The sequence below is a fragment of the Poecilia reticulata genome, chromosome 3 (genome assembly GCF_904066995.2).
Source record: "Poecilia reticulata chromosome 3, P_reticulata-male-v2, whole genome shotgun sequence".
NCBI classification, from domain to species: domain Eukaryota; kingdom Metazoa; phylum Chordata; class Actinopteri; order Cyprinodontiformes; family Poeciliidae; genus Poecilia; species Poecilia reticulata.
Window position 1 is genome coordinate 676287 of NC_088832.1, and position 15511 is coordinate 691797.

General features: G+C 43.0%; 1 protein-coding gene across 1 annotated transcript in view; it reads left to right on the forward strand.

Moving 5' to 3' along the window:
- The window catches only part of chsy1 (chondroitin sulfate synthase 1), a 36495-nt gene that overhangs the window by 5509 nt on the left and 15475 nt on the right, over positions 1-15511 (forward strand). The window contains exon 2 of the mRNA XM_008404950.3: positions 572-1067. Coding sequence (XP_008403172.1) covers positions 572-1067 — 496 coding nt within the window. The remainder of the gene's footprint in view (positions 1-571; positions 1068-15511) is intronic.

Below are 15511 nucleotides of genomic sequence, written 5' to 3' on the forward strand. Positions count from 1 at the left end.
CAGCCTTCTATCACCTGAAGAATATTTCCAGGATTAAAGGACTAATGTCCCAGCAAGGTCTAGAGAAACTCATTGATGCGTTTATCTTTAGTCACATTGATTACTGAAACGATGTCTTCATACGTCTGCCTAAAAAAATCACTAAATCCAGAAAGACTGAGTACATCACCCAGTTCTACAGTCCTTCACTGAGAGAATAGATTTTAAAATACTGCTGTTGGTTTATAAATCACTTAACGGTTTAGCACTATAATACAATAAAGATCTGTTGTTGTTGTGTCAACATTCCAGATCTTTCAGGTCTTCTGGTTCTGGTCAGGTCTGTTTTGATGAATGATGTTTTTATGATGTAAACACTTTGAATTGCCTTGTTGCTGAAATGTGCTATGCAACTGAACTTGAAGGTTATACGTAACCATTGAAGTTTACGTATAGCCTTCATTTGATACGTAAACTTCAAGTTTTAGCCATTTAGTCTCTGTCACCCCCACATGAAGTCAAACATCTTAATGTTAGCTCTTGCTCTCTGAGCTCTGTCTCACTTTGTGTCTGTGTTTTATCTTGTTTCCAGAACTTGGGCCCAGACCATCCCAGGTAGGGTGGAGTTCTTCTCCAGCGAGGGCTCTGACACATCTATCCCCATCCCGATTGTGGCTTTGAGGAATGTGGATGATTCCTACCCACCTCAGAAGAAGTCCTTCATGATGCTAAAGTACATGCACGACCACTACCTGGACAAGTACGAGTGGTTCATGAGGGCCGACGACGATGTGTACATCAAGAGCGAGCGGCTGGAGAGCTTTCTGCGGAGCCTCAACAGCAGTGAGGCCATCTTTCTGGGCCAGACTGGGATGGGAGCCCGGGATGAGCTCGGAAAGCTGGCTCTGGAACCTGGAGAGAACTTCTGCATGGGAGGTCCGGGTGTCATCATGAGCCGTGAGGTTTTGAGGAGGATGGTGCCACACATCCGTGAATGCTTGCAGGAGATGTACACCACCCATGAGGATGTGGAGGTGGGCCGGTGTGTGAGGAGGTTCGCCAAAGTCCAGTGTGTTTGGTCCTATGAGGTAGGAATACTTTTACCTCCATCCAGTAGAGTTTTTTCTATAGAGCTTTTCACTCACCTTTTGCTTTTGAACGATTCATCTGTTAGTCCAGATCAGCCCTACGCTGTGATGAAAGGTTTGAGCTTTTCACATGATGATGTTAGGATCGTGTAGCTGCAGATTCATCCTTTGCTACAAATTCATCCTTTTCTTATCAAGCGTTCAAAGAAAGGAATTCTTTACTGTATTTCAGGCAATAAAATGTTGCTTTTGTTAGTTAAAAATGGGATTCAATTATTTGTTTATTTACATCTTTCAATGCATTTCTAATGTTGCAGAAATAAACCTAAGTGGTAAAATGAAAAATCTGCTGAATTTGCCCAAATTTTATCTAAGTAATCATCAGAATAATGGATTACTAATATAATTGTTCATCTTTCTCATAGACCTGGGTTGGTTTGGGGAACTTTTTTTACTTGAATGAAATCATCATTTTAAGACATAACCTGGCTTCTCTTTGTCTGAAATTAGAATTGAATTGATCTTAAACATTTAGGAGTGATGATGGTAAAAGTGAAAGGGGTGAATACTTCTTCCTAAGGCTGTAACTCTGTCCTGGAGGATCTGGAGGTTTTGTATTTCAGATGTTGAACCTTTTTAACTCAACTACTTATCCCTCACTGTTCACTCTCTCCATCCTTATCTTCTAAACTAATATTTACAGTTGTTCATTTCCAGAGAAGTAGTTTAGTTTGTAAAAAAGTATTAATGGCCCGACATATGAGCTAATGACTGGGGAACAGAGCTGCAGTGTGTGAGTGATGACTGCTCTCCAGGAAAAACTCAGTTTCTGCCATACTGCAGCGCCACCGCTTAGCCCCCGCTGCTTTCACGTCGTTAACAATATTTACCATTTTGTTTCCATGGAGATAATGCTGACATTACAACACAGAGTCTTGGAGCTTTGCCATCAGTACTCAGTTGAGGCTCACCACACGTCATCCGCCTGACGTCAGAGATCGTTGTGGAAACTTGATTCCCTGCTGAACATCACCAGAGCATCCAGAGAGGAAGTTCACACCAGTGGCTGGGAACGCTCTGCTGGGAACCAATCAAAACCTTTCACCCACACTTTTTGGCTAATGCTGCAGGATGCATCTTTTATACACAATATGTGTTTTTGTGTTGTTGTTTTTTTTACATATTTGTTTAAATTGCTATTTCGTCATAAAACAAATCATTTGTAAAAAAAAAATCCAGTTCTTCTGCCTCCTCCCAGTTCTCCTACTGCAGTCTGCAGAAATACACCACTCGCTCAGAAACAACCAATCAGAGGCAGGAGGTGGGGCTTAGCGATCATCCACCACTTTTTTCTCTGCTAAGCTACAGTTTTACCACAACACAGCCAGGCTAGTTAGCATAGCCACCGACACGGCGGATAAAGTCATCCACCCACACACTGATGAGCGATGCCTCAACACGCTCTTGTCTGTGGGTTCATCCTGCTGACATCCTCCCTGGCTCTCCTCACCTGCGTCTCCATGGGAGACTGAAGTCTCAGCTTTCATTTCTCATATTGATGATAAATTTTCTCATGAACTGAGTCTAGAAATCCTGACTAACGTTTTCTGCTGTACCTCTTTGTTAAGCACCCAGGCACTTTGTAATTACTGTCATGAATGACAGGAGTGGGCTGCAGGTCAGATTGTTGGCTATAGTTACCCCAAAAGAGAAATTAAATGTCACAATCATGTCATACATGTATCTTCAAAGAGTCGTGAATGGTGATGCTGTGGGCTGGAGGTTCCAGTACCAGTCAGTGTAGCAGTGAATCTGAAGAGAGCTCTCACCGAAGCCTATGAAGAAAAGTGTAACTGTAGAGAGAGACTTTTCTGGCAGGAAGAGAGGAGCTCCTCATCCGTCTGCTCGCTCTGCCGTTTATCAGTGACATCCTCCTCTCCTCTCTGGTTTTCACATGCTTGACTAAAGTAGATTTTCTTAGGTTTTTTGTTACAAATATAATGAAGGGAAGATGCAGTTTAATTTCTACATTTTTTTTAGCATACACTACTAGGGCTGCAGCTAACGATCATTTTAGTAAACAATTATTCTGAAGATTAATTGGTTAAAGAAAAATTAGCAGTTTCTGCAAATTTTTTATTTAGCCGCATTTATAGAGTGTTAGAAATGCATTTTAAAATGCAAATAAACATTTACTTCCTAGAAGTCACTAACAAGCATTTCTTTAATGAACTCTTGATCATTTGTAGCAAAGCATCTGCAGCTGAACAATCCTAACGCCAACATGAAAAGCTCAGGCTGCTGAACTGAACTGAGAGGGGATAATCTGGTGACTATCTTGATGTTAAACAGTTAATATTGGAATAGGTGGTCAGTAAGACTTTATTTTTTTACAGAATCTGAACCAGATGAAGCTAAGCTGCCATTTGAATTCTGTGCAGAACATATTTACAGACATTGAAGATTCTTTTCATATTAAATGCAAGATGTAAATATTTTTGTACAGTTTTGGCTTAATTGCCTCGATGTGTTGATCTTTCAGCAAATTACCTTTTTTTTTAGTTAGCTCACTGTAGTTGGCGATTAATCGATTATTAAATAAATTAATAAAGTTAAATTAATCAAATTAATTGACTTAAAGTTCCATGCTCGTTTTTTGTATGTGAATTGTAGCCTCACTCTGCTCTGCCTGCAGCACATCATTTAGATGGCATCTATGATCAAATATCAGGATATGAGTTATTAAAGGTCTGAATTATTGAGATAGAAGGTTTTAGAGTTCAGCATCATTTCTTCCCACCGGTGTGGGAGGATCAAGGTTAGACCGACGGCTCTCTCCACATTCCTGCTGGGAGAGCTCATTTGTATCAGGAAATCTCCAGCTGTTGTCGGGGAATCAGTGACTGAAGCATCCACAGCAGATCATCTGGACATCCTTCTCATCGTCTCCAGTGTTCATGGGTGGAAATGACTTTAGGGATTTCAGCAGGCGATGCAGGAACCGTTTCCACCCAAAATGTTGAAGGCCGGTGTGTGTTTGCTTCCCTAAAATCCCAACTGGTGACAGTTTCTGTGATTGTCGGAGAACAGCTGTGCTCAGTTCGCTGCGGCTGGGAAAACATGCTGTCATGGCCGCTGAATCTGGGGTGGCTTTGGCCTTCCTGGAAAGGAAGGCCAAAGCCTGAAGGTTGAGCAGCAGTGGAGGTTGTAGAGGCCTTTCAAAGAGCTCAGTATGTGGTCAGCCTCGGCTATTTTCAGACATCCTGTGGCCACCACGTCCAAAACCCGTCTCCTGTCACTTACGGCTGTGAAATGGCTCGCCAATGAATGTTTCTGCTCACAGTTCAAAAATAAACAGAAAGTGGAGGCGAGAGTGGTGAATTAGTGGGAATTATAGCTCTGCAGCATAAAGAACAGACAGCTTGTGCCTCTGCTAGCAGGTCACTTGGATACAGAATGTGCAGAATGCTCATTTTTTCCTCCTTCTTGGCTTGAACTGGAAAAGGAAATGTTGGTTTGCTTCCTGACTCTGTCTGTGATGATTCAGCAGAGAGACCTGAGGGCTAGAAGCAGCATCTGATACATGCACATCAATACTTTGGGATATCATTGAAAAAGTACCCATGTAATATACAAACTTATAAAGTTTCTATACTAAACAGATCCAGGACACAGGGCTATATACGTCAAGATTTTACTTCTGTTCATATAGGATGCCTTCACACTAGTGTATCTGGACTTGGTCTGGGATCCTTTGACATGATTTACTGAATCAAAGCTTCTCTTTTAAAATCGTTGGATACACCAGTCTATAGCCAGAACCATCTTGTTTTATCAGTGACCTTTGTTGTCACCCTCCTTGTTGAGGATGTCTGTGATCGTCCACTGGAGAACTGTAGGCCATCGCAGTCAGCTGACTTCTCCATTAGTGGTGCAGGCCATAAATGAGTCAAACGTTTCTCTACCAACTATCATTTTTATTGGCTCTCGATGATCATGGCACACATGACATTAACAGTGCTTTAACCGTGTGGCCTCCACACTCTTTGCAGTTTAATATCCAGAAGGGTGGGGGGGTTAACAATAGCCTTTTATTTTAAGGAGCACTGAAAGAGCGCCAGCTCCAATCTGCAGTTCTAACTCAGTTAATGGGAATCACAAGGCTGCATTGCTGAGTCAACGTCCTAATCCTGAAGTCTCCTCAGTGGCGTGCAGAGTAGCCGGAGCAGCCAGAGTAGCTGGGCCTTTCAGAGCTCTCTAAGCTTTCCTGCGCCTGGCAGCCACTCTCTGGTCATTTGCATTCTCTTTTAGCTCCTCTGATTCTGCGCAGTCCACCACTGAGAAACTGCTTTTTGAATAATTCTGTTAAATGGTCTATTTTATTAGAAGTGTGATTTTGAATGCTGGTTTGAAATGGACCAGTGTGCTGTGTGCTACCCTGTGTGGAAACTGCCACAAAACAGACTGCTTCAGAGCAGCTGTTTAATTCAGCTAGATGTTTCAGGTAGAAACGGAGTGTTTCTGGATTCCTCAACAACTATTTGCAGCTAAAAATGCTTTGACTTCACCATTTGATTTGCTGGAGGGTAACCACGGGGACAGCAGTGACTGGAAGTATTGTTACTTTCAGGTGATGTGCAATAAACGGTCAGAGGAATGACTCAGTGTTCAGCAGATCAGTCCGGGGGCTCCTGGACCTGCTGCTTGCCTACATTTGGTAATAGTGGTAGGAAATGTGTTAGCAGCTATGTGGTGTAAGGAGACAGCAAGAGAACATTTGATGAACCATAACCTTTCAGGGTCTAACATGAAGAATTACGGTACCTGAGCCCAGTCTTTAGAAACCAGCCTGACCAAAGGATTACTCCTGCTAACCTGTCTCTGACGTCAGCAGTCAGGGTTTGTGCTCTGCTCAGGGGTGTCTGCGTGAGGCAGCAGCAGAAATAGGATGACTTGCATGTCAAATTCCTACTGCCTCCAGTCGGCATGTTGAGTCTGGATACAAACATGTGGACGACCCTGAGTGTACCATGTGGAGGTACCACAGTCATGCTGAGCCTGTGTGTTTTCCATGTCATTAACTCCCAGTAGGCCTGTTATGGTGACAAATTTTACTGAGCAATAAATTATCCCAGAAGTTATTGCGATAAATTACAATATTTTCAATCAATATAATGGTAACAGTATAATAATGTAAGAACACAATCTCAAAGATCAAGAGACTTTAAATCCTAACAAACATTTAACACTGGAACTGGAAGACATTTTAAATATCCAAAATAAATGAAACAGAAACAACAAATAAAATGAAAACTGAATCTCTGGAAACAATCGTCCTGCAAAAAAAGGGCTATATGAGACCGAAGCACCAGACTGAAGACTTTGTCATCTGGTTTTGGTAGAAAGAGAGAGAGAAAAAGAGAACAATAAATAATGGAAATTATTAAAATTATTTATATTATCATGTGACTTATTGAGTTAATGCTTATTGTGACAGTGCTAACTCCAGACATGTTCCACTGCTGGTGCTCATCTAGGGCTGGACAATAAAAAGATAATTTCTATTGTGATAAATCAATATCAATAGAAAATAAAATGTTGATCATTTCACTGAAATTCGATCCAGAACTGCACAGCATTCTGGGTCTGGATTGAATTGAGCTGTTTTCATAAAATGCCTAAAAATTATGTATATATTGTATATGGTTAAACTGAACTGAATCTTCTTACTAAAGGTGTACAATGTGTTTCTAATCAGTAATGTAATCATATCAGACTGTTTCTCTATGATTTGTATGTGGGATACGAAAAGTAGTGAGGTCCTCAGGTGGCGCCATTCTCTGTGCACTATAATGACGCTCATCACAGTCAGTCACAGCACTGATTCTAAGCCTTCACTATCCAATTAAAGGAGATTAGAGTCTAAGAGTCTTACAATGACCATACAGGTTGTCACCATGTGTTTCCTCTTTATAGATGAACCCCTGAGGAGCAGTCATTGATTTATTTGAATACTTCTTATGTCTGCTAAATAATTTGTTCATTCTGGTGGATTAAAACTCTGATATCCTAGCACAGAATTCAGGGGTTCAGTCAAGTTGAACATCTTAACCCAACTACTTTTTTGTAGGACTACATGTTCTCATGTTGGGAGGAATCCTCTGGTCATCAGAAGAAGGCATTTGTTTCCTACCACGTCTACAGCTGCTCTTTTAAGGGAAATATCTAGTACACCTAACAGCCACCCAATTCAGGTGTACTTTATTGATCCTAAAGGAAAATTAAATGTCATAAAACATCATCCAAATATGTTCAGAGTCATTGTGGGTGGCAGGAAAGATCTCATGTCTAATTACTGTCATGTTAACAGATCTTCAGCTTGGCAGCAGAGATGATGTTCCACAATATTATGTCCTGGATATAATATTGTTGTTGGCGGCTCGGCTAATCCATGTCTTTTGCTTTGCTGCTGCTATGTAAATCTGTCTGATTGTATGGTTAGAAGGCGGGGCAGAGAGAGTCTGGGAAATGATCCTTGGTCGTTACGATAAATGGAAGAGATGTTTTGAACTTCCTTCATCTCTTTTTGTATTCACGAAGCCTCCATTCCACCTCCTCGGATTTGGGGTCATAGTTCGGGTATGATTTGAGCTGCCCCTGGTAGTAAAAGCAATACCCTGTTGCCATGGTTATATATCATAACAACTGGCCGAAAGTAACAAAGTAGCACCAAAAAACCTTTTAGCTACGCAGCACCCAGAACCAGAGAGAATCACTGAGAGTAGTGCTGTTCTAAAAATCATCATCATCATCCAGTGTCCTTATGATCTGAGATGTGATGATCAGCAGAATCGGATGCAGTCAGTCACTTACTGACGTTGCAACTCAACAACTTTACCTTTAAAGCTCTGAATACATTAGGACATCCAGTCTGTATAAGAAACTAGACAGAGCTCTGCTTCATGCCTGTTTGTTTCTACAACCAGCTTCACGTTCTGAAAGCTCACATAGCCAATGATCTCAGTGGATTCACTTGTATAATGTGACTCTGGTGCATAATAGGGGTTGGTGGTTGATTTACTGTGGACGCTTGACCTTTAAGAGGTTTGAGGCTGATGTCCAACCACACTCACCAGGACCTTCCACACTAAACACATTGGTATTATTAATGGCATGAAAAGCAAAGAATGTTGTTACGGTCGTTTCATTACACACGTGTTGTAAATGTAGTTTAAATCTAGAAAGTGAAGTGTAAAGTTTTCATACCATCAGAATCTCATAGCTGTCCTTGGCTGATAGAGATTACATAACTAGTTTTTTCACTTTGTGGGGCTTAATAACTGCAACTAAAATCTATGCCATTTATTTTTTCATGGACATAATTTCATATTGAGGTTCTTAGAAGTAGATTAAAATAAAACCTACATGGCTCCAATCTTCCATAAAATGGAATCTATTTCAGCTGAAGGGCCTGAAGCTCTTACACTTAAGAGACATGGATGCAGCTGAGTGAGGAACCGTACATTATTCATATGCAGATGGAATAACATCTTCGTACATTTAAATCTTTTCTTGTTGTCATTCTGTCCTGGTAGTCAAGTTTTGAAATCCCAATATAAAGACCTGCTTCTCAGTCCAGCTCATTAGTCTTGTCAGAAGGTGTGCAGTGGCACTTTGAACAGCTTTCATTCCTCTGAGCTGAGGATTTATTGAGTCCAGCATACAGAGTTTAGTAATCCAAGCAAGATGCAGTTAAAACATGAGTTACTTTATGAAAGCCCTTTGGTGAAACAATCTGCTAAAAAAAGTTATGTGACGTTCACAAATGATCCCATTCTTTTGAATGGCTCTTTACCCTGAACAATAGTCTGTTGGTGGGAATTGTTTGTTTTTTACAGCTTTGCTCGCTTATAATGCACTGCAACAGACATTTTTATTAAATTTAAAATTATATTTGTGAATAAATGTAATACAAGAAAAGAGTGGAGGTAAAGGCACACAGAGTACATGCTCATTGCTCATAGTTTGCTTTCATCACGTGTCATGGCAAAGTGTGCAGCACAGTGTGTGACCTGGCTGTGACGCTGATGCATGTCTCCTCATGAAGCAGGAGAGAGGAGAAGTCATGGTGTGGTTAATGTTTAGAGTTAAGTGTTGTTTAATCCGTTGTATTGTTATATATAATAGTGCAGATGAGGATTTTCTTGGTCAGTAACAAATGTTTTCATTTTTATCAAAAAACTGCACCGCCCTGTGTAGGTATTATTTCTAGGTAAAAGGAAGTCTGTGTTGCAAAAGCCTGTCCAGTTGCTCTGTCACCATAACTGTCAGTAGAAAAAAACTCAACTGTCAGGAGCCACAAACATGAAGCTGAGTGGTTTAAAAATGTGTCCCTGAATTTATGCACAGGCTTTAATTTTGTAGGAAAATAGAAAGTAGCTCTTGAGTTGTTTTAAATAGATAGAGTTGATTAATAAGAATTGGTAGGAAAAGTGATTCACTCCACTGGGCTTAAAAAGCATTAAACAGTACTGGGGCAGTTGGTAACAAGAAAATGTTGCCCTAAGTAAGAAATTGATTTTAGTGATTTTTATCCACTGGGACACAATAAAACATTCATCTGCATTGGAGCTTCCTTTTGGTGCTATAGTAAAGGGGTGTTTCAACGTTTTCTATTTCTAAATCTAAAATACCTTGAAGTATAAGATTGTACTGTTTAAAGCATCTTTAAAATCCAGTTGGATTGGTGCATCGTGGTGGCAGCATGTTGGTGTGGCTCTGTTGTGTTGCTTCTGGTTTGTTCTTTTTGTAGACTTTTGAGCAGGAAGAGGAAGTTCCAACCAACTCTTCCATCCATCATGATGATCAAGGATCATACCTTCTACTCCAACATCTCTCTGCCCGGCTTTTTAACCATTCAGGCAGACAGAGGTTTATAGGACTCTAAATCTCTTGGTTGCTCTGCTAACCCAGAGAGACATTTGGTGTCACCCAAGACACCAACAGTGTGTCCTCAGGGATATCGTCTCTGCTGCCAATAACCTAACAAGTCAGCATGTCATGACAATCATAAGACTGTCATACAGGAAGAGGCTTCAGTCAGAAGTTTCATTACAAGACTGACTGCCAGTAGAGACCTTTCCTGCCCACAGCATCACCATCCACAATAACTCTTTGAAGATGATCTGAATAAAAATATTTAATTATTTTATATTATTATTGTCACCTAAATATCTTGAATCATCTTGTCTCATGATCTGAATACGTGTTGCCACCCGCTCTGTGCTTTTTTTCGGTGATAAACACACCAAAGAATGCAGAACGGGGAAACATGTTTTTCTCTGGATCAGCCTCCTGACAAACGGCTCCTCTGTTTCCTCTTCCACACCTGAAGCCCCCGGCTTAGAACGAAAGCAAGGACCTTCTAATGGTTCTTGTGGAGCTCGCTCTGAAACAGTTGCTCAAATAAAAATGGCTAAATAAAATCAAAGCTTGAGTTTTGTTGATGGCCACCTACTGACATCCTTCTACACAAACTCTGCTGCGAGAAAAATGCAAAACATCCAAAGCCTTTCATATGATCAATTTATAAAGAATATTGTTTTTTTATCATTTACATCTGAATATTGTTCTGAAACTAAATGTATAATATTCTTTATGTTCCACAAAAACTGCAGCAAATATTACAATTAGTTTGGCTTAATTTTTTATTCTTTCAGTGCTTTCATCTTTAAGGGACAGTTATAAGGGGCGTCACAGCTGTCTTTGGGTTTTCTGTATAAATGTCCATAACAGAGTTGAGTGACAGAAGCATAATGATCCTGTATGTCCAGAAACCCTCCTTGGCCTCTGTGTGTCCTCACTTCTTAAATATGAGCGAGAAGCTGAACGCGCAGGATGAACAGGATGAAGAAGGAATCCTTTGTGTCTGGTAGAGAGTGCTGAGTGTGGATTTGGGCTGTAGAAAGCAGCCTTTGTTAGAGAGCCTTAGCAGGTTCCACCGTCGTGTTGGGCTCATGTTGCTGAGCAGAGACTAGAGGAGACATAGCAGTCACTAAGGTTTACTTTATACTTGCTGGTGATCACGGAATCCCAAAAATGCAGACACCAAGTAAATTGTTTGCCGTGTGACATCTCTTCCTGTGCAGTCATCAGCCATAAGCTGCACTTCAAAAACATTCTGTACTATGGAAAAAGTCAACAAGTCAACCTCTGTGGAGGAAACGTGTCATCTCAATAAAATTGAGGCAACTGTAGCACTTCCTCCTTCTCATGATCCAATCTGATTGGCTCAGGGGGAATTAGCTTGCAGGCTCACTCTTCATATTGTCACAGAGTGGTATGCTAAAGTATATTGGATATGCTCAATATCAAATATATTGTGTGCGTGTGTGTGTGTGTGTGTGTGTGTGTATATATATTATATATATATATATATATATCAGTGACGTGCGGTGAGGTTCATTGCTGGTGAATGAACCTCACCGTACGTCCAGCCCCTGGCTGGCACTTCCACTCTGGAGTTGCCCAGGGTGAGAGGCGCCGGGCAGGAGTGGGCGTACTTGTTGCCCCCCATCTTGGCGCCTGTACGTTGGGTTTTACCCCGGTGAACGAGAGGGTAGCCTCCTTCCGCCTACGGGTGGGGGGACGGGTTCTGACTGTCGTCTGTGCTTACGGGCCGAACAGCAGTTCAGATTACCCACACATGTTATTGGACCTACGGAAATTTCGTGCATGCAAACAACGCTGTGGGGGCAAAAAAGACTAATCTTTTACATGTCATCCATAGCCGCGTTAACTCAGTGAAACTTACAAATGTAGGTATTAATTTCGTGCTATGATCCATAGCAACGTGATCTGTATTCGCCAAGCTACGCAGACTCGTTGCCATAGCAACTGACAACAATGCCACTTCATGTTTTAGGATTTAACACCAAAAAACATTCAAGAATTTTGCACACAGACCAGTTGTTGTTGTAGTACGTTTTCGGCTTAATGTTTTATTAATAAATAATTGCTGTGGTAGATTAGCTACCGCTTCCACTTTACTGAATTATTTAAACGTAAACTGTAGCCCACAAAACGCACATTTCATTAAAAAACTAAACAAAAACATCTTATTGCTGTCTTACCTTTACTTATCAATGAAATCCATGCACCGCTAATTCTGCACAAAAATATCCGTTCATCCAAAGCCAAGTCGATCGGCATGTCTTACTCTGTTTGAGAATCATCAAACTGTCTCGAAGTAAAACTTTCAGCTCCGGTGTTGGTCTTCCTTTAGTTATTATCTCCTGCTTCAATTGAAAATCCACTTTAGAAAACTGTTTAAGTGTAGAAATGTAGTCTTTCATGTTGACGTCGGAAGAGAGAAGAAAACAAATATATCGCTGTACTTTACTTATTTACTGTATGGCTAGCTCACTGTGTCTTACTCTGCAGTTGTGCAGTCACAATATCTGGGATCATGAGCGCCCCCTGCCATGAGGCAAGAGAACTGCCTGCCTCACCTCGAGTCTGTTCTCTGCCGTTTCTGATCGCTCCTCCGCACACAAAACACGATACACACACAGTTAGTGGCAAAAAACACTGTACATTATATACATAAGCGAAATTATGAAAAATCAGTCCATATCTTAAATGTTTCTTAGCGATTTTATTGCCGGCGTACAGACAGGAGGAACATGCTCCCATAGACTGGCAACCAGTGCAGTTAGCGAGAGGTTGCGCAATCTCAGGTGAGGCTCAGCTCGCTGCTGCCTCACCGGCTTCGCTTCTGAGCATTTGAATGGGAAAATGCGACAATTCAGCAATTTTTAAGAAAAAACTAATCAGAATTGGTTAAGCTAAGTAAAAAATAGATACTTTAGAGTACAAACCACAGGGTGAAAATAGCAATATATAAATGATTTTATTATTATATATTATTTTCCATGATAACAGTCACTGACCGCACGTCACTGATTTTATATATATATATATATATATATATATATATATATATATATATATAATAGGAAGATGAAACTCCTAGTCGGTGTTGGAGTCGCAGCAAATACTGGACGACCATTAAATACAACCCACATCCAAGGTTGGTATGAAACATGATGTGAGTGAACCACAACCAAACATGTAAAAATAGCATTCAGTTTCTATACACAACAAATTTGGGGCAAACTTCCAGAAAACTACTGAAACACTGGGTTCCTTTAAATTAAGACTAAAAAACCAGCTGTTTAGAGTTGCTTTTGATTCAGTGTAATTGATCAACATATTTGATGTATATAGATGATTTTAAAAATGTCACTTGGTTTAAAGCTCCTGGATGGAAATTGTTCATTGTGGTTCACAGAGGCTCCTCACAGAGGCTCCTCCTTGGGCTGCCACCTTATCGTGGTGGAGGGGTTTGAGTGTCCCAATGATCCTAGGAGGTATGCTGTCTGGGGCTTTATGCCCCTGGTAGGGCCACCCAAGGCAGACAGGTCCTAGGTGAGGAACCAGACAAAGCGCAGCCCGAAGACCCCCTTATGATGGAGATGAACACTGGATCTGGCGTCCCCTCGCCCGGACGCGGGTCACCGGGGCCCCACTCTGGAGCCAGGCCTGGAGGGGGGGCACAATGGTGAGTGCCTGGTGGCCGGACTTTTACCCACAGAGCCCGGCTGGGTTCAGCCCGAAAAGGAGATGTGGGTCCCCCTTCCAATGGGCTCATCACCTGTCAGAGGGGCCAAAGGTGTCGGGTGCATTGTGTTACGGGCGGCAGCCGAGGGAGGGGACCCTGGCGGTCTGATCCTCGGCTGCAGAAGCTGGCTCTTGGGACGTGGAATGTCACCTTTCTGGTGGGGAAGGAACCGGAGCTAGTGTGCGAGGCTGAGAGGTTCCGGATAGAAATAGTCGGCCTCACCTCGACGCATGGCTCTGGTTCTGGAACCAATCTCCTTGAGAGGGGCTGGACGTACTTCCACTCTGGAGTTGCCCACGGTGAGAGGCACTGGGCAGGAGTCGGCATACTTGTACGTTGGGGTTTACCCTGGTGAACGAGAGGGTAGCCTCCCTCCGCCTATGAGTGGGCGGACGGGTTCTGACTGTTGTCTGTGTTTACGGGCCGAACAGCAGTTCAGATTACCCACCCTTCTTGGAGTCCTTAGAGGGGTACTGGAGAGTGCCCCTCCTGGGAACTCCCTTGTTCTACTGGGGGACTTCAACGCTCACGTGGGCAATGACGGTGAGACCTGGAGGGTCGTGGTTGGGAGGAACGCCCCCCCCCGATCTGAACTCGAGTGGTGTTCTGTTGTTGGACTTCTGTGCTCGTCACAGATTGTCCATCACCAACACCATGTTCAAGCATAAGGGTGTCCATATGTGCACTTGGCACCAGGAGACCCTAGGCCGCAGTTCGATGATCGATTTTGTCATCGTTTCATCTTATCTGCGGCTGTATGTCTTGGACACTCGGATGAAGAGAGGTGCGGAGCTGTCCACTGACCACTACCTGGTGGTGAGTTGGTTCCGGTGGTGGGGGAGGAAGCTGGTCAGACCTGGCAGGCCCAAATGTGTAGTGAGGGTCTGCTGGGAACGTCTGGCGGAGTCCCCTGTGAGACGGAGCTTTAACTCCCATCTCCGGCAGAAATTCGAACATGTTCCGGGGGAGGTGGGGGACATTGAGTCTGAGTGGACCATGTTCCGTACCTCCATTGCCGAGGCGGCTTATCGGAGCTGCGGCCGCAAGGTTGTTGGTGACTGTCGCGGCGGGAACCTTTGATCCCGTTTTATGAACACCTTTGGTGAGGGATTCTGTCGAGCTGAAGAAGGAGTCCTATCGGGCCTTTTTGGCCTGTGGGACTCCAGACACAGCTGATGGATACCGGCAGGCGAAGCGGCACGCGGCTTGGGTGGTCGCTAAGGCAAAAACTCGGGCGTGGGAGGAGTTTGGAGAGGCCATGGAGAAAGACTTCCGTACGGCTTCGAGGCGATTCTGGTCCACCATCCGGCGTCTCAGGAGGGGGAAGCAATGCAGCACCAACACTGTTTATAGTGGGAATGGTGTGCTGCTGACCTCAACTCGGGACGTTGTGGGCTGGTGGGCGGAATACTTCAAAGACCTCCTCAATCCCACCAACATGCCGTCTGTTGAGAAAGCTGAGCCTGGGGACTCTGGGTTGGGCTCTCCAGTCTCTGGGGACGAGGTTGCAGAGGTGGTCAAAAAGCTCCTCGGTGGCAGGGCCCCGGGGGTGGATGAGATCTGCCCGGAGTTCCTTAAGGCTCTGGATGTTGTAGGGTTGTGTTGGCTCACGCGACTCTGCAATATCGCATGGACATCGGGGGCAGTTCCCCTGGATTGGCAGACTGGGGTGGTGGTCCCCCTGTTCAAAAAGGGGGACCGGAGGGTGTGCTCCAATTACAGAGGGGTCACACTCTTAAACCTCCCTGGTATGGTCTATTCA